The 20,896-nt window shown below is 36.2% G+C and overlaps 1 protein-coding gene across 4 annotated transcripts; it reads right to left on the reverse strand.

The window, feature by feature from the left end:
* Positions 1 to 106: 106 nt before the first annotated feature.
* On the reverse strand, positions 107 to 20,822 carry LOC125647544 (myotubularin-related protein 9-like). Of its 4 annotated transcripts, none has more exons than XM_048874255.2 (15): positions 20,741 to 20,822; positions 19,319 to 19,540; positions 18,673 to 18,838; positions 18,000 to 18,151; positions 15,199 to 15,327; positions 12,491 to 12,647; positions 11,979 to 12,083; positions 9,944 to 10,069; positions 9,572 to 9,674; positions 9,187 to 9,325; positions 7,659 to 7,743; positions 5,759 to 5,828; positions 3,995 to 4,094; positions 3,689 to 3,816; positions 107 to 2,438 (listed from the first exon to the last, which is right to left on the reverse strand). In XM_048874255.2, the coding sequence occupies exons 2-15, from the start codon at positions 19,466 to 19,468 to the stop codon at positions 2,345 to 2,347; spliced, it is 1,704 nt and encodes a 567-aa protein (XP_048730212.1). In that variant the 5' UTR covers positions 19,469 to 19,540; positions 20,741 to 20,822; the 3' UTR covers positions 107 to 2,344. The 4 variants fall into 4 exon arrangements, with proteins under 4 accessions (XP_048730212.1, XP_048730211.1, XP_055995804.1 ...); XM_048874254.2 differs by having other exon boundaries at positions 20,686 to 20,814; XM_056139829.1 differs by lacking the exon at positions 15,199 to 15,327.
* Between the last annotated feature and the right edge of the window lie 74 nt (positions 20,823 to 20,896).

The following is a 20,896-nucleotide window of genomic DNA, read 5'->3' on the forward strand; positions in this document are numbered from 1 at the left end:
TCAAGCTGACAGACGACGGACAAATTTTGATCAGAAAAGCTCACTTGTATTGAGCCTTCGGCTCAGGTGAGCTAAAAAGCAATCTAAGAAGAGAAAAACATGGATGTAAAGATTTTGAAACACATTGTTTATTCATGATTCTAACGTGAACATTGGTGACTATCTAATTCTTGCATGATATTTATCAACAGATAACTCATATCACAGTCTTCTGCACAGAAAGTAGCACGGTGAACATTGGAGATCCATAATCTCAAAATATATGACATGTTTTATTACATCAACATTTTCAAATCAAAATGAAAACAAAAACTGTACCAAAAATGACAAATTTTGCAACAATTGAAATTCAACAAAATTCCATCCATTGCATCTATTTAAATGTAATAAAGTGCACCGTCACGGCACATGATACGCCCGTCACATATTGTTAACATGAACATATCACCATGAAGAGATAGGTATGCATGGAGCCAAATGTCAACCTTCCTTTAAGAATCTTACCCACTTTATGGCCTCATGTGACATTGCTTCAAATATTGATAAGGTAAGCTTAATGATTTTTAAAAGGATATAAAAACATTTTCCCAAATGTTTTCAATGAAATGATTAAAGTGCAAGATAGCCCTTTATCCAAGCAAACAACTTACAATAAAAATATAGACTGGCCATCAAGAACAAATTTGAAAGAATACCAATATATCAACAGTTATTAAGAGGCTTAATTAATAAACTTCCTCTGCCCAATTCCTTAGAGATGTAGATAACACCTACCAGAAATGATTAAGACAGTCTCCTTACACTAAACTCATTAATTAATCTTATCAAAATGCTCTTTGCATGCTACTCCCATGGGACAAGTGGAATTTCTCTTGTTATTGTTAGAAACAAAAGAAACATTATATATACTAAAAAAAGCTGCACAGTATATCGTAAAAAATATGTGTTTTTTTAATGCAACATTTTTGAATAAGCAACAGTATAGATTGTACCCATTAAAACATTTTTTTTTATATCACCTTAATTAAATGTCACAGTGACCTTAAAGTAGGATGCGACACACCTTCTACCTAAGATGCATTAGTTGACCAATTTTGGTGATTCTAGGTCTAATAGTTTTCAAGTTATGAGCCGGACAAGTTTTTGCCATATATGGCCATATCTTCTTAATAAAAAGTCACAGTGACCTGGTTTTAATGTGCGACACACCTTCTACCCAAGATGTATCTACAGACAAAGTTTGATGATTCTAGGCCTTGTAGTATTTAAGTTACGGGTCGGACACGAAAAAGCTAACAGACGGACGGACAGACGGACATGAACGCCATACCATAATACGTCCCGTCTTAAGACGGGCGTATAAAAACAATACAACTAAAACATTTTCCATTCTATGAAGTTCACAATACAAATCTAGACAAATGCAAAAAGGCAAATGATTTCTTTAAGGAGGTATCCTACACCAGAGAAATTTGATAGGGATGAAAAGTGGAGGATATTTACAACAATATTTTGAAATTGAAAACTTTCAAATTTACTTTATTTCTAAAGTCAAAACATGAAGTTTTAATAGAAAACAATCTGAAAAAAATTTAAAACCCTTGCTGGACTTTAACCCGCGATCTACAGTTCAGTAGTCGACGTGCTAACCTACTCAGCTAGGCGATGAATGTTGAAATTAATAGGCAAATATTCCTGATATCTATATTTTCATCGATGATTAAAAAGGAAATTAGCAGATATGATGATGTAGAGTACCTTCTTAAATTTAAACACAGATACAGTTGTATTCTATATGTACAGCACACATATATCATTTGGGCAAATCTAACATATTCTATTTTGAAATGTATTTCAGCTGTCAGAGGAAATTTCTCTATTTCATAGAATTTTTAAACAATATACAGGTTTTATCACATACACTGTACACTTCCTTCATTCACAAGCTTAAAATAAACAAAACATGTAAGTTTGATAATGCAATTCAATGAATAGGCAAGTGACATGATAATGGAATATGATGTTATTACAGATGTAATACATGGTAGTTAATTATCTCTGTCTTTATGATAATGTACAGCTGTAGAACAAGTGTCTACAGTACAATTTCATTTCTTACTTTGATGAAAGAAAAAAACTTTGGAATGTTGTACACTACTGGTAGTAATACAAATCTGGATCACATATCATCAAAAGCTTGTTGCATCTAACAAACATCTCAGAATATATCTAGATGAAAAAAGCATCCATTTAATGGTTAACTCTATTCAGGCTGTTCTGTGTATTGCACACTACCCCTGTAGGTTCTCGGTATATATTGCACGGATATCAGAAGCGAGCTCTTCTACGTGCCCCCCTCCAGTGTACAGTCTTCTTCTAAATCTGTCGGCATCATGACTCCTGAAGACAGAGCTTCTTTCTCTAGAGACGCCAACATCCTGTTATCAGAATCAAAGTTTTAAAATTTATCCATGAATTAAAACCTTCAAATCATCACACATGCATTTCTTTTATTAATGGTTGTAGATTGTATATTGTTTAATGTCCCGCTCAGGAACTTTTCATTCATATGGAGACGGTCACCATTGCCAGTGAAGGGCTGCAAAATTTAGGCACATGCTTGACACCATAAGCAGGGACGGATCTTTATCGTGCCACACCTGCCATGACACGGGGCCTCAGTCTTTGTGGTCTCATCCGAAGGACCGCCCCATTTCGACACCTCAAACGACAAGCAAGGGTGACTGAAAACCTATTCTAACCCAGATTCCCACTGATTTCTTTCTATAATGAGCCCAGATTTCTTTCTTCAATTACAGTGAACATGTTTACACATGTATAATGAATTCACACTTACAGTGAAGTGATTTTCCTTCCCAGTAGTTTTAACACCTACTTATGAACTTACTGGATATTACAGTGTACATTTACAAAGAATCAAAATTGTTTGTTCCAAGCACTTCACTATAAGCGTGTTTTACTGTAATTGTTAGTCCCCAGCACTTCACTATAAGCGTGTTTTACTGTAATTGTTAGTCCCCAGCACTTCACTATAAGCGTGTTTTACTGTAATTGTTAGTCCCCAGCACTTCACTATAAGCGTGTTTTACTGTAATTGCTAGTCCCCAGCACTTCACTATAAGCGTCTTTTACTGTAATTGCTAGTCCCCAGCACTTCACTATAAGTGTGATTTACTGTAATTGTTAATCCCCAGCACTTCACTATAAGCGTGTTCCCCAGTACTTCACTATAAGCGTGTTTTACTGTAATTGCTAGTCCCCAGCACTTCACTATAAGTGTGTTTTACTGTAATTGTTAGTCCCCAGCACTTCACTATAAACGTGTTTTACTGTAATTGTTAGTCCCCAGCACTTCACTTATAATAGATATTTCATTTGTTCACAACTGTACTTGTACATATATACACAATACTCGAGATACTAAAACCCAACAGCACTCTTGTTCACAAAAGTGTCGGATAAGGTCAAGGGAGAAATTACAAAGAGCACTGAAATGACCCAACGACGTGAACAATGAAAATACTTGTGGTGTAAATACACCTGAAATGACTCCTTGATTAATTCATCCAACACTGGACAAAATCCTGACTGATTTAGAATTATTCTATCACTTTTAATTAGTAAAATCAACACATTACTTGCATTTCCTAATCAACTGAACTCGTACCTTCTTAGTTTTGCGACCCTTGACCTCAGTTCTTTATCCCGGGACTGAATCTTGTCAATTTCCCTCCAGGCTTCTTTTTTCTTTGCATCTTTTATGTACGATCTTTGATATAAACTTGTCCATACACCCTAAAATGTATATCAAGTAAGTACATGTCTTTTATTCTCAATATTACATACTGATTTATCAGATACCAAAAACAAAAAATCCAACATAATGATCTTGAATACATGTATTTTATGATGTTCAAATATCTTATGAACCCCTCCCCCCTTCTACAAACTCTCTCTGTAAGTATATTCCTACCAGACTCTGAGGAGCAACTGATGGCCAGATGACATGGGGATTGGGGTCATACATTGGATTAAGGTACTGCTCAAGTATTTCTGGTCTTGTCAAATATGTCCTGAAAATAGAAGTGTAGATACAAATAAACATGTACACATACATGTATGTCACAGTTGCAATTTATCTAAAATATATTTATGCGCTATAATTATATCGGTATTCCTATTGGCGCTCATAGCCAATTGAATACAAACTAGTTTTTCATGTATGTGAGAGCGAGTATGAACGTTTTGTATAGTACAGGAGGTAATTATTCTATTTTTAGTTCAACTCTACGTTTGTTTGAGTTCACAATACCGTGGACCAATGGATTTTACTGAAAACTAATTAATTATGCACGTCTTCCTAACCTGTGCACAATATAAAGTTAGAAACCCCGATAAAATCCCCATTCTAAGCTTTATATTATTACAGTTAGTATATTGCACAGTCTTCGGTAGCTCATATCGATTCACTCAATGTAACGTAATAATTTTGCACTTAAAATACTGGATGCATATTAATATTCTTATAATTGTTGTTTATCGTAAATGTTTTAATGTCTTTATGTTTTGTGTTTTGTGTGTGTCTATTTTCTTGTGGGCAAATTTGTGAGTGTGTTTTCGCATTTTTTAGGTTTTTCCCTTCTATTCAAATAAATCATTTGTCAGAGACTGACCCAATTTTGTGTTGTTAAAAACAAAACATAGACCCCGCGACACACAAAAATGTACACATAAATAAACAAATAAACATGTACACATAAATAAACATGTACGCACAAATAAACATGTACGCACAAATAAACATGTACAAACAAAAAAATATGTACACACAACTTAACATGAACACACAAATTCTGAAGAAATGTGACTGTGTAAAATTGGACAAAGTTGGGACACCGGCTTTTGCATGGATTTACACAGAGAGATGGAACATATTATAAGTGAATTCGCTGGAGACAATTCGCCATGGCACAAGCAGATATTTAAAGTCACCTCCTTTCAACAGAAAATTTGATATCGGGAATGATTCTTCGCTTCCTGACAGTAACACATCATCACTGTTCACATGTTTCAAGGCTGATTTATCTGAAGCCAAAAGAATGGGAAGGGGGATGTGGTTCACCACCCTTTTATCTCGAACACTGACTTCAAAGCATTGTATACCAGTATGCACCTTTCATTGTTATCACTGGAATATTGACATTTCAGTTTTTAGAACTGTTTGTAGACACTAATACTGTTGAATTATTTGTTGACAGAAGTTACTAGTACATGTATAGTGTTGAATTTAATAATCTTGTCTCGAGATATTGTTTATTGGCAACAGAATTAAATAAGAGCCTTTACAACTGATCATTGGTTCTTTACATACATGTAAGTTGACTTCTTATCACATAATGGTCCTCAAGAAAATGAATCACTTATCAGTTTTGTAACTGACTGTCTACGGATATAGACCGGGTTAATCAATCTCATAAACAGCTCAGATTCGCCTTGTCGTCTTTGATAAACCAAACATACATGTACATGTATATCCGTAGACAGTTAGTCACAAACCTAATAAAGAATATCATTATACATTGATTATATAGCTCTGCCTCAATGCATTATTTCCATATTAAGATACTGTTTAGAAGTGAAACACAGATTTCTGAAATTGAACATTTTTTCTAATAACAGAATCTGTATATGATAACAGCATATATATAACATGCATGGTAATAAAATCTTCACTTACCACAAAGAAACTGTTCTTTCTGAGAGCTTGAACTTTTTTCTTTCTTTCTCATTATTACACAAAAATGTTCCTGAAGCACAAACAGATAAGAGTTAATGTCGACAACAATTTTCTGATACATGTATTCATTTTTAAAATCAATTTATGTTGCAGAAAACAACTTATGTAACTTATAATACTAATTTTGACATCATGTATCATGATTTAAATCAGAACTAGGAAGAATTGTTTCAGCACACTGAAACTGATGTTTCCCCTTCCATTTTCCATAGTTTAAACAAATTTTTTTTTTAGGGATCATCTTTAAAGTGTAAAAGATCATAGTCAAAGGTCATCAAAAATGGCACACTGCCTTATCATGGTATACCAACATACCAAATATCAAAGGCCTATGTCAAAAGACAAAAAAGATACGATCCAGACCAAACAATTGCCCCCAAAATTCTATTATTTGACCTTTACTAAAAGATCAAGGTCAAAGGTAATCAAAAATGGTACACAACACACTGTCTTCTCATGGTATACTCACATATCAAATATGATCAAAGGCCAATGTCAAAAGACAAAAAAAGTTATGGCCTGGACAAACTTTGTAAGAGAAGTGGAAGAAGAATCCACACTAAAACAATATGTCACCCTTCTGGAAAGGGGAGACATAATTAAAGGGCAGTAACATGTGAAATTATTATACAGTCATACAGGAGAGTAACATGTGAAACAAGAGGTACTGTGAGCAATGCTCACCAAGAATACCCCCCACTTACCCCAATCTCCCAAAGGGTGTTGGTAATAGGTATAAACTACCTCTTTTCTGAGTGTAAAAAACAAATGGCATGACAAACCGAACCATATTGCTACTTCGATGTCCAGTGCGCATGACCTTTGACCTTTTGACCCCAAAATCAATAGGGAACATCTTCATCCCATGGGTAGTCCATATATATGATATGGTGACTGTAGGTGGGAAGGATAACGCTTTAGAGCCCGGAAACCATATTGCTACTTCAATGTCCAGTGCGCTTGACCTTTGACCTTTTGACCCCAAAATCAATAGGGAACATCTTCATCCCATGGGTAGTCCATATGCTTGATATGGTGACTGTAGGTGGAAAGGATAACGCTTTAGAGCCCAGAAACCATATTGCTACTTCAATGTCCAGTGTGCTTGACCTTTGACCTTTTGATCCCAAAATCAATAAGGAACATCTTCATCCCATGGGTAGTCCATATGTATGATATGGTGACTGTAGGTGGAAAGGATAACACTTTAGAGCCCGGAAACCATATTGCTACTTCGATGTCCAGTGTGCTTGACCAATGACCTTTTGACCCCAAAATCGATAGGGAACATTTTCATCCCATGGGTAGTTCATATATATGATATGGTGACGGTAGGTGGAAAGGATAATGCTTTAGAGCCCGGAAACCATTGCGTCTACAGACGGACGAACAGACAGACGGACAACCCGATTCCAGTATACCCCCCCCCCCCCCCCCCCCCCCCCACAACTTGTTGCGGGGGGTATAATTATTATACAGTCAGACAGGAGAGTAACATGTGAAATTATTATACAGTCAGACAGGAGAGTAATATGTGAAATTATTATACAGTCAGACAGGAGAGTAATATGTGAAATTATTATACATTCACACAGGAGAGTAACATGTGAAATTATTATACAGTCACACAGGAGAGTAACATGTGAAATTATTATATAGTCAGACAGGAGAGTAACATGTGAAATTATTATACAATCACACAGGAGAGTAACATGTGAAATTATTATACAGTCAGACAGGAGAGTAACATGTGAAATTATTATACAGTCAGACAGTTAGTTGGATAGAGTCAGGATTCCCTGTGTACCTTCAGGAAATTGGCATTATTAAGCAGACTTACCAAAGTCAGAGTAGTAGGCATGAGTAATCAAGGCAACCAAAAAGTCCTCATTAAACTCAAAGGAGCAGGGAAATTGTTGCCAAATCTGTAATCCAAATCATTTCAATTCATTTGTTTTCCTAGTAATGTCATGGTACAATGCACACAGAAATCTGGGTATCAAAAATAAAATATGAATCTAATTGGTTGATTGATTGTATCTTGTTTAACATCCCTCTGGCGAATTTTTTACTCATATGGAGACATTACCAAGACTACTGAAGGGCTTCAAATTTTAGGCCTATGCTCGGTGCTTACAGCCATTGAGCAGTGAGGGTTCTTTAGCTTGCCACAGTGAGGGTTCTTTAGCTTGCCACACCTACTGCCACTACCCATGACATTCACATCTGATGCCAAGCATTTGGCGATGGAACTGTCACTACCTGCCACACACAGTCACTGATTATTCCCCCTACCTGCCACACAGACACTGATTATTCCCCCTACCTGCCACACACAGTCACTGATTATTACCCCTACCTGCCACACACAGTCACTGATTATTCCCCCTACCTGTCACACACAGACACTGATTATTCCCCCTACCTGTCACACACAGTCACTGATTATTACCCCTACCTGCCACACACAGTCACTGATTATTCCCCCTACCTGTCACACACAGTCACTGATTATTACCCCTACCTGCCACACACAGTCACTGATTATTCCCCCTACCTGTCACACACAGTCACTGATTATTACCCCTACCTGTCACACAGTCACTGATTATTACCCCTACCTGCCACACACAGACACTGATTATTCCCCCTACCTGTCACACAGTCACTGATTATTACCCCTACCTGCCACACACAGACACTGATTATTTCCCCTACCTGTCACACACAGACACTGATTATTTCCCCTACCTGCCACACACAGACACTGATTATTCCCTCTACCTGTCACACAGTCACTGATTATTACCCCTACCTGCCACACACAGACACTGATTATTCCCCCTACCTGTCACACACAGACACTGATTATTTCCCCTACCTGTCACACACAGACACTGATTATTTCCCCTACCTGCCACACACAGACACTGATTATTCCTCCTACCTGCCACACAGACACTGATTATTCCCCCTACCTGCCACACACAGACACTGATTATTCCCCCTACCTGCCACACAGACACTGATTATTCCCCCTACCTGCCACACACAGTCACTGATTATTACCCCTACCTGTCACACACAGTCACTGATTATTACCCCTACCTGCCACACACAGTCACTGATTATTCCCCCTACCTGTCACACAGTCACTGATTATTACCCCTACCTGCCACACACAGTCACTGATTATTACCCCTACCTGCCACACACAGTCACTGATTATTCCCCCTACCTGTCACACAGTCACTGATTATTACCCCTACCTGCCACACACAGACACTGATTATTCCTCCTACCTGCCACACACAGTCACTGATTATTACCCCTACCTGCCACACATAGACACTGATTATTCCCCCTACCTGCCACACACAGTCCAGAAAGAGAAGGAAGACTGGGGACTCCTGTCTGTTCTTTGTGACAGCAAAAGCAGACTTGACACAGCGGTCATTGAAGGGGTGTCCTGCTTGCAGCCATTCTCTTTCTACCAGAGCTTCAAACCTTCAAAAGACTCTATGCTTAAAAGCAGGTCGACTTCTTTCTTATATTAGATATTTGACTGAATGTTTACAATAACTTCATTTTCTGGTTGCACAAAACTTCATGCTAATTATAATTCAATCACTTGTACAACTTCCCTTTTAAAGTTTCAACATCTTATTAATAGATTTAATGTTAATAAAATGCAACTTTTGCTTCAAAGCATGTTACGGATTAACACTTGACAAACTCCGTGTAGAATTTTACCCATTGATGGTTCTACAGTCGTGGTCTAGGACGACTTGGACTAGAGAAGTGATCTGGAGCGTGCTGTCAAAGCCTTCCGACCCGTGGACTAGGACATTGGCTCCTGTTATGAATATCATTTTCTACATCATTTCACTCAGCATCAACTTCAATCCTTTATGAAAATCACTTTTTACCCTCTGCATAGATTTTTATTTATCTTATGATAAAGGGATAAGAAATCCTTCCTTTAATTTAATCTTAATAACATGCAAACAAAAAAAAAGATTAAATAATTAATGTCTTTTAGCTGAAGAGATTACAATCAATCATCAAATTCAACTTGAAAACATCATACAGGTCTTTACAAAAGTACATATATCCTCTGCTTACCTTCCGAGTCGATACATTGAGCTACAGTACAAGCACATGTTAATACATCCTTAACATGAGTCAACCAGTTGCTGGATTCCAGCTTCGACAGCCATTTGTCCATACTACAGCCATCATCAGTACATGCTGTAATTATTCACACGAAACATGACCATATTTCTAATTATCATTTAAACCATATTTCTAATTATCATTTAATTATTCACATGAAACATGACCAAATTTCTAGTTATTATTTCATTATTCACACAAAACATGACAAAACTTCTAGCTACAGTCCCTGAAACGTTCTACTTCACCATATTTCCATTCGTTCACCGTTCATTCACTGTGCACTCTACGTTCAGCGTGCGCTCACCGTTCGTTCACCGTTCACAAAGCGTTCAGCGTGCACTCACCGTTCGTTCATTGTCATTCGGAACACCAAAGTGAAAGGACCAATCTTGATAGCAAGGCGAAAATGAAAATTGAACGTGTGCGTAAGAGTGGAAGAATACTTTCTTACTATATCAGAAATTTAATTTTGAAGTACCAAATGTCAGGATTACCCACTGTGAATGCCGAAAGGTTCATTTGAGCTTTTGTTAAAAACAATTCTAAATGAGAGACGAATATAAGAGCTTGTCGTTATGAATTTAACCCAAGTACAAAAAATAAGGCAGTTTCAGGTAATGAATAACCTCTTCCCCTGTGTTCCCGATTTAGCATTTACAAGTTCGGGCACAAATTATTATAATTATTTTGCATTGCTTGACAAGAGCTTTAAACAAGTCACCCCCTTCTTTGAAAAATAAAAACAAACAAACGATGCTACATAATGTACATTGTACCGTATGTACGTGTCAGAATGTCAAACTGATATAGCTATTTCTACGCCTATATTATATGAAAGACATTGTTAATAAACTGATATTTACTACTCTTGCCAAACTTGAAACTTTTGTAACATTTGTCCTTAATGCAAAGATGTAATTGTTTATCTGGTACGTTTCTGCATTACCCTTTAAAAATTCTACGAGTAGTTCAGTATAATAAACAGTTTTATCTACATTAAATATATACAAATATTGAACGATCTAACCGCAATCAATGGTCACATCAAAAATAAAAATAGAAAGTTTTGCACTGATCATTTCCTCGGGTCGATGTAGCTGCGACAAATGAATGACACAAAATGTAAGTAGGGATGTTTAATACTGTTAGGAGTGTTGAGGTGTTGACACAGGGTATACTGTCCGTATTGCTTGTTTACTGCATCTATCTTGACTCCTTTGGGGGTGTTTGTTAATTACAGGTATCCCAAACGATCGAGCTCGTAAAGTTTGAAGCCATACTTGAACACCTGTTAATTCTGGATGTGACTACGCATGTAGACTATATTGTTTTCCTTTTCACATGCATTATTCATGTATTATACCCATGCATTAAATGTATCTGTACATGTAATGGTATACACAATATACATACAAAATTTGCTTTTGTTTGTGTATGACTGTTGCGTGTATTAATGTACAATTTGCGATAATTTCATGAAATATATATATGTATACTCGGTACTTGTACAAAAATATATTACATTGAATATATCCAAAACTGTAAAATATGCTGTATCACGATTCCGGTTTATTTAATTTTTTATTAATTGATGAAATATACATGTACATGTATTTTGTTACTTGATTATGAAATAAGTAAAATCCCAGGAAAAATTCTGAAACATTCCGATTAAATAGATCATTTTGCGTTCAGCGTGCGCTCAGCGTTCATTCACCAAATTGCGTTCACTGTTTGCTCTGCGTTCATTCACGGTTCGCTCTACGTTCATTCACCGTTCTCTCACCGTGCGTTCAACGTTCGCTCACCGTTCAAGTGGGAAAGAAGAACGTTTCAGAGACTGTATCAACCACAATATTCTGAAAGTTTGAGCATAGACAGAATTTGGGGGGTTTTCCCCCAAAGAATTTTGCTTTCTATGACATAGAGGACTTTTCTGTTAGTAATTTTCTGTATTAATTGGAATGTCCTCCTTACAAACCTTCTAAGAGTTTGATCAGGGACTCGTGGAATGTCTGTCTCTTCTCAATACTCTGGTGAATTCTCCTCCAGTGTGAATAGTGGGCATCAGGCTCATAACCCCCGCCTACAAAATACAAAGTTAAAATTCATAGAGTCGCTGGCCCTGCCTACAAAATACAAAGTTAAAATTCATAGAGTCGCTGGCCCTGCCTACAAAATACAAAGTTAAAATTCATAGAGTAGCTGGCCCCGCCTACAAAATACAAAGTTAACATTCATAAAGCTGCTGGCCCCGCCTACAAAAATCAAGGTACAATTCATAGAGCTGTTGGCCCCGCCTACAAAAATCAAGGTACAATTCAAGGTGCAGAGTATTCTATATATCAGATTATATGTACTGTTATGTTACCTTTAGTCTGTGATGCTTTGATTGATCTGTATCCGATTACATGTACTGTTATGTTACCTTTGGTCTGTGAGGCCTTGGCTGGTCTGTATCAAATTACATATACTATTACGGTATTATGTTACCTTTAGTCTGTGAGGCCTTGGCTGCGGCCTGGGATCTTGTGTCGATGATGTACCCCCTCTTCCCTATTCCCAGTACAGCATTCAGAAGCTTTTCATCCTCTTTACATCGTTTGTTGTTTGGACCCGTCAGAGGTTGGCTACATCTCATCATCACTGCCTACATGGCACAAAAGTTTACACATTAGTTTTAGTGAGGTGTCCCTTATACATACACTGTATGTATAGGAAATCTCAAACAGGACAACTAGACTCAGTGACCATAGCCTGATAATTACATGTAAATCAATTGAAATTTCAAATTCATTTGATTCTAAACCTTCTAACTTTACCTTTGCTTGTCTTCATTAGTAAGTTTACCATTGTCTGTGTTAGTAACTACAGTTACTAAACCTTTGTCTGTGGTAGTAATGTTACCTTTGTCTGTCTGTGATAGTAACTTTAACTTTTTTCTGTCTGTGGTAGTAATGTTACCTCAGTTGTCTGCTTTAGTCAGCAACGAAATTAAGGGGAAATACTCGCTAAATGCGAGTTAAAAATTGAAATTGCGAGTAAAAAATCACAAGTGATCGTATCTTTTTGCGAGTGAAAAAACCCCTGATCTTTTCCCGGATTTCCTCGGTTTATTGGCTGTACTTTGAAGTTTACAATAATTTTGTCTTGTGCATTGAATCACTTTACAGAATGAATATACAAGTATTGAAAAAGTAAACGTGGATAGAATAAATTACTAAGGCCAAGGTCATCTCAGTCAGTGATGTCGAAGATGGCCTACTTAAAGCACACTTCGGGCGTCTCAGTAACGTCTGATTTAAATAACAAGCATGTTGATCTCGTCCGTGTCTACATGAAACAACACATGACAGTGTGTCACCGTTTCACGCGGTGTCCTTCTGTATTCTATAGTCAAACACTTCCGAGTTCGCGGGGTTTTCTTTTCAACTAGAATTTTTTAGATTAAATTTCTAAAAGTTTTGAACATATAGTTTGAATTGGCACAAACAGTCTTCAATATTTCAATCCACATGATGTTGTAAATAGGTGGTAGATCTCTGGACAGCGAGTACACCGCACAAGTGTACACTATGACCCTCACCATGCACCATGTATGTTCTCTGATAATTCATTAAATTTTAAATGAAAGAATTCGCAATCTTATTTTTATCTTTGCACTTTAAAGGAGATTTTAAAAGATTTTCCCTATATTTTGATAAAGAGACATGCTTGTTTTCTTAAATTCATGTAAAACAGCAATCGATTAAAAAATGCTAGTAAAAGCTCAATTTTGCTAGTTGGAAAATAATCCACTAGCTAAAATTTGCTAGTAGTGAAAAAAGTTAATTTCAATACCTGTTTAGTAACTTTCCCTTTGTCTGTCTGTGAGAGTAACTTTACCTTTGTCTGTCTGCTTTAGTAACTTTACCTTTGTCTGTCTGCTTTCGTAACTTTACCCATGTTTGTCCGTTTTAGAAATGTTACCTTTGTTTCTTTGTTTTAGTAATGTTATCACTGTCTGTCTGTTTTAGTAACTTTACCTTTGTCTGTCTGTGAGAGTAACTGTACCTTTGTCTGTCTGTGGTAGTAATGTTACCTCAGTTTGCCTGCTTTAGTAACTTTACCTTTGTCTGCCTGTGGTAGTACCTTTACCTTTGTCTGTCTGTGAGAGTAACTGTACCTTTGTCTGTCTGTGGTAGTAATGTTACCTCAGTTTGTCTGTTTTAGTAAATTTACCTTTGTCTGCCTGTGGTAGTACCTTTACCTTTGTCTGTCTGTGAGAGTAACTGTACCTTTGTCTGCCTGTGGTAGTACCTTTACCTTTGTCTGTCTGTGAGAGTAACTGTACCTTTGTCTGTCTGTGGTAGTAATGTTACCTCAGTTTGTCTGTTTTAGTAAATTTACCTTTGTTTGTCTGTGATAGTAACTTTACTTTTGTCTGTCTGTTTTAGTAACTTTACCTTTGTCTGTCTGCTTTAGTAACTTTACCTTTCTCTGTCTGTTTTAGTAACTTTACCTTTGTCTGTCTGTGAGAGTAACTTTACCTTTGTCTGTCTGCTTTAGTAACTTTACCTTTGTCTGTCTGCTTTCGTAACTTTACCCATGTTTGTCCGTTTTAGAAATGTTACCTTTGTTTCTTTGTTTTAGTAATGTTATCACTGTCTGTCTGTTTTAGTAACTTTACCTTTGTCTGTCTGTTTTAGTAACTGTACCTTTGTCTGTCTGTGGTAGTAATGTTACCTCAGTTTGCCTGCTTTAGTAACTTTACCTTTGTCTGCCTGTGGTAGTACCTTTACCTTTGTCTGTCTGTGAGAGTAACTGTACCTTTGTCTGTCTGTGGTAGTAATGTTACCTCAGTTTGTCTGTTTTAGTAAATTTACCTTTGTCTGCCTGTGGTAGTACCTTTACCTTTGTCTGTCTGTGAGAGTAACTGTACCTTTGTCTGCCTGTGGTAGTACCTTTACCTTTGTCTGTCTGTGAGAGTAACTGTACCTTTGTCTGTCTGTGGTAGTACCTTTACCTTTGTCTGTCTGTGAGAGTAACTGTACCTTTGTCTGTCTGTGGTAGTAATGTTACCTTTGTCTGTCTGTGAGAGTAACTTTACTTTTGTCTGTCTGTTTTAGTAACTTTACCTTTGTCTGTCTGTGAGAGTAACTGTACCTTTGTCTGTCTGTGGTAGTAACGTTACCTTTGTCTGTCTGTGAGAGTAACTTTACCTTTGTCTGTCTGTGGTAGTAACTGAGAACAGGAAAACGACCATGTTGACGAAATTGTGAGGATTTAATGACTGTATCATCATCGATTGATTTTGGAACGATAACCGAATGAGAATAGGAAGGGCAGATCTACAAAACACAAAACAGGTCTCAATATTAGGGACAGATCTACAAAACAGGTCTCAATAGAAGGGACTGATCTACAAAACAGGTCTTAATAGAAGGGACAGATCTACAAAACAGGTCTTAATAGAAGGGACAGATCTACAAAACAAGTCTCAATAGAAGGGACAGATCTACAAAACAAGTCTCAATAGAAGGGACAGATGTACAAAACAAGTCTCAATATTAGGGACAGATCTACAAAACAAGTCTCAATATTAGGGACAGATCTACAAAACAGGTCTTAATAGAAGGGACAGATCTACAAAACAAGTCTCAATAGAAGGGACAGATCTACAAAACAGGTCTTAATAGAAGGGACAGATCTACAAAACAGGCTTCAATAGAAGGGACAGATGTACAAAACAGGCCTCAATAGAAGGGACAGATCTATAAAACAGGTCTCAATATTAGGGACAGATCTACAAACAGGTCTCAATAGAAGGGACAGATCTATAAAATAGGTCTTAATAGAAGGGACCGATCTACAAAACAGGTCTTAATAGAAGGGACCGATCTACAAAACAGGTCTTAATAGAAGGGACAGATCAACAAAACACAAAACAGGTCTCAATAGAAGGGACTGATCTACAAAACAAGTCTCAATAGAAGGGACAGATCTACAAAACAGGTCTCAATAGAAGGGACAGATCTACAAAACAGGTCTCAATAGAAGGGACAGATCTACAAAACAGGTCTCAATAGAAGGGACAGATCTACAAAACACAAGTGTCACCTTTTGTATGTGTTATTTTAAATAAGCAGATACAAATAATTTCTATATTCAGTTAATCACCAAAATTTAAGTCACCCATTTCTTTTCATTAGACTTAAAACATGTTCAGACATGAGTTATGCTTATTTGTAACTTTGTAACTTAAAGGAGAAGGCTTATATAGGCACTGCCTTCTGTCTTATCATAAATCCTTATTATGTTATACATAATAAAATACTGTTTAAATTGAATTTGTAACTTTTTTATTAAATAATCCTTTCACTGAAAACATAATTGCTTCAAACCTTTTCTTAAATTGAACTGACAAAAATATGATCAACAAGATAATGATGAGTAATAAATATATTTGGTCCATTAAAATAAGCATCAAACTGCTACCTAAATGGTTATACAGTCAAACCTGTATTAAGAGACCGTCCACAAAGAATGGAAAAAAGGTCACATATGACAGGTGGTCTCTTTTAAAATAGAGGTTGCCTATTTTCCGCAGTTAATGGATAAAATATCGTAAATAATTCGTACAATGGAGAAAATGACTACATGCATTTGGAATTTATCATTAACTAAAGAATATCAAGTACGGTTTTAATAGTTGTAAAATAAAATTAATAATACACTGTAGTTAAAAATCTAGAATATGATGTGTTGTATCATAATTTTTTATTCATCAAAAATTACATTTAATCTATTTAAGAATGATAAACTTTGCATGCATTTCATAGTACACATTTACATGAGATTCAAAAATTATTTATGAACTGCATGTAAATTTTCTAAAACTTATAAACACTTTGTTGTAAAGGGTATTTATGTATAGCCTACTTGTACACTGTAACTAAAAATGCAATGCTTGTGGTAAGAAAGCAAATGTTGAAGTTTTGCGTCTCCTTTTGTACAATACATGCTGGAAAAATGTTATTCAATTTGAGAAACATTAAATAAATCACAATATCCATTGTACATGCACAGCAAATCTTTTAAGCTTAGAACTAATGCAGGCAATTTTCTTGAACTTGGACGTGTCAAATACTCGGGACATGTCGAAGTGAGCCGCTAGTTCCGGTCATTATTCTTGAAACCTCTAGTATCTCATGCAGGAAAAACTGTGAATACTCCGTTTAAAATTTCAGTCCTAAGCACAATATTTACCTGATTTATATCACAATGGGGCAAATTTTTACTCTGTTGAACATAATGGTATAACAAGTGGTAGATTTTCATTTCCGATCTAGCCTACCCGGCACTTCTTAAAGTTTGTCGAAATTCACACCTTCAAGCCTTGATGCCCTGATCCTTGATTTTGTTAAATAAACATCAACTCGGGTTTTATTAATTAACCACACACGACACTGCATGTTGACAGCTTAGGTATAATAATTTATTCAGAGGGCTGACTAAACAAGATCATCGCCAAACTGTGCGTATCAAAACGAAAGTGTTAGGGGCGATAATTCCCAGAAGAGTCGACTCAACCGAAATCGAAAATAGTAATCACGTTGTAATCGAAAAATGTACAGTCGTTAAATAGAGGTAAAATTTCGTGAAAATACACGAAAAGGTTGTAAAAATCATGGTCTTTGGTCACGTCAGACAGGTGGTCGTTTAATACAGGTACAATATATAGAGTAACGTCTTGGGGGGAACTTTTTATGGTCACATACGACAGTGAGTCGCTTAATACAGTGGGTCGCTATGGCAGTTTTGACTGTAACTTCTTTTTGTACAAGACTGAATGTAATTTGATTTTCCAACATCATTTTGACCTCCCTGTGAGTAATGTAATGTAATGAATGAATGTAATCCCTGCCCTTACTTTATACTCCCCAGGTACAAGATTGAATACAATCCCTGCCCTTACTTTGTACTCCCCATGTACAAGATTGAATGTAATCTGCACCATTACTTTGTATTCCCTGTTAATGTTGGTCACCCGCCATTCATCTGCACACTCCTTAAATCTCGGGTAGTCGTTCTCGGGCTGGAAGGCCTGCCAGCCATCTTCCAATGGCTCAAACATTGCTCGATAGAAAAAAGGGTATTTCAGAGTGACATCATCTAAAAAGTAAGACAAAACGCATTTTAATATCAATGATGCCAACTTCCAGAAGGATATTTAATAAATAAATTTCATTTTTAAAATACATTCAGGAAGGCATGGACTGTGATGAAACACATTTCATGAAGTATGCTGGTGTAAAACAATGAAGTTTATGCCTTCACATATTTTCAAAAATGAAATTTAATTTTTACATTTATATTTTATTTTCATTTCTGTTGCAATATTCCCAGTCGTTTAAATAGTTGTATTATATAGTTATCAAGATTTATATTCACATTGTTCATACGCATGAGAAAATGGCTATCATTTCAATTGGTAAAGATATTGAAGGTAAAAACATTGGAAAAGTAAATATTTCAAAATAACTACAATTACACACTATTGTTTATGATATAAGATACTGTTCATTATGTTCAAAATGGCCCTGGTCTGACAAATCAATATTCAATCAATGAACATTTAAATCTAATTTTATAAAACAATGTGATTGACACTCTCTCTAGTCTCTCCTGCTTACCTATATTAGACAACTGTTCAATGGATGTGGCCACACTATTCATAACCTCAGCATTCTCAATCTCCAGCGACAAAAATTTAAAGTCCTTACACCTGAGAATAATGGACACCTTACCATTGGACTGCATCATCTTTCTCTCAACAGCATCCACAGCACTGTGCAAGAGCTTCAAAGCAAAATTATAAAATGTTTTCAACTTTTCATGCGAGAGGAGAGAACCTACATAGACTATGCCTGTTGCCAGATCCTATTGAGTTTCTCAATAAAATATGTTTTTAATTAAATTAGAGCCTTCTGAGATCTCATATTAGCAGTTCTCCATGAATCCTTCCAGCATGTGAATTATGCTTGCATAAAAATACATGTATATCAACTTCATAACCTCAGCAAAATTCTTAAAAATGAATAAATTTATATAATGTATCTATATTCACTATATAAATATTAAAATTCCACAATAATGGTCCTAATATTTCAGCTATTTAAAAATACAATAATACAAGAATAGACAAGTTTATTTCTATCCAAAACATATGTGTATTCTTTTAAAGTCTTCACAATTGGATTAAAATTGCCTTCCATTATCAAAGAGAGAGAGAGAGAGAGAGAGAGAGAGAGAGAGAGAGAGAGAGAGAGAGAATCCTACCCAAAGTTCTTCATGATTTTCTGTCTGCCTTGTAGAGAATATCATGTGGTGACCCGTAATACAGAGCGTGCCATTATCAGGGACCTTGAAAGGTCTGTACAAAGTGACATTGTCTACCATAGGTACTTTGATGAACTCCGCAAACTCCATTTTGACAGCACACAACAGGTAAAACGAGAATGTTCTTTAATTCTGATTCAGTGATGCATGTTGTGTACGACCCTGGAAAATAAAGCATAGAGGTATAGATTATTCTTAAAAGCAATGCTGATGCCGTGTAAATTGTGTTAATCTGCCCACAGTGCGTTTGTTTGCTAAAGCAATGACAATGCCATGTAAATTGTATAAATCTGCCCACAGTGCGTTTGTTTGTTTGCTGAGCTATACTAATTTTGGAGATAATCACAACTGCTTCCATTTAAATGACTACAGCTTACATTTATCATAAACCAGTACTGTACCAAAGTTGGGGTGAACTCATCGGTTGCCCGGCCCTTCAAACCTCTAAAAATGTGTCAAAGTATTCAGACAACATCTAAGGCAGCATATATAATTATGATAATACATGATTCTAACAGGTTGGGAACACTTCCCCTATAGCGAGATATTCTCGCTAAAACGCGATTATCCCTCTTTAGCGAGAAATAAACATTACCATAAACAGGAGTTTTGGCGTCTTTATTGAAAATAATGGCAAATCCCGTGCAACGCTGAATAAGTGCGACACGCACTCAACATGATGCGAATTGTTTCTATGAAATTGACAACATAGTAATGAAATTGCATATCAAAGTTGCTGCGTAAGAGGGAAGCAGTCTGAAATCCAATACACATCGTGAGTGTTTTTGTTTTGATTCATATATTTGCAGAAGTATCAAACATTTTAGCACTTTTTCTTCTTTTCACGTGAATCACGAAAAGATGTACTCCGCGTGTTTTTCTCTGTTGTACGCGATATATTTATTCTCGCTAGATAATCGCGTTTTAGCGAGAATATCTCGCTATAGGGGAAGTGTTCCCAACCTGTCTAAAGCTCTAGCATCTGTTAGATTACTATTCCGGGTCCTATTAGTATATAACTGTACTGCACAATATTTTGTTATTCTAAGCTAGGCTGTTATTCAGAAATGCCTGTAGTTCTTTTTCCAATTTAGGAACCGGATTCACCACTGAATGTATATGGCTCTGCGATGTTTACCTTCCGCTACAGTCCCTCATACAATAACACATATATAGTACAGGTCTACATGTACTGATGTAGTACATGATCTGAGAACTATTTGCACGACAGATCAGGAAAAAATAATAAAATTAAAAAACAAAAACATGTTACGTTTCGAATTAGCATATGTATCTAGAATATATACCAGTATTTTGAAGAAATATTTCAAACGCTATAAAAATTCGGACTTTTTCACTCACAGTGACAGTTTGAAAATGATTTTCCTTCGATTCCTCATAAATTAGTAAGTACCGGAAGTAGCAGACACCTGCTTAAAATCTCTGCATTGAATATATTCAAAAAGGAATATTTTTGAGCAATAATTTATATAATGATTACTGTTCATCATCATACAG

Source organism: Ostrea edulis, chromosome 6, assembly GCF_947568905.1.
Source record: "Ostrea edulis chromosome 6, xbOstEdul1.1, whole genome shotgun sequence".
Lineage (NCBI taxonomy): Eukaryota > Metazoa > Mollusca > Bivalvia > Ostreida > Ostreidae > Ostrea > Ostrea edulis.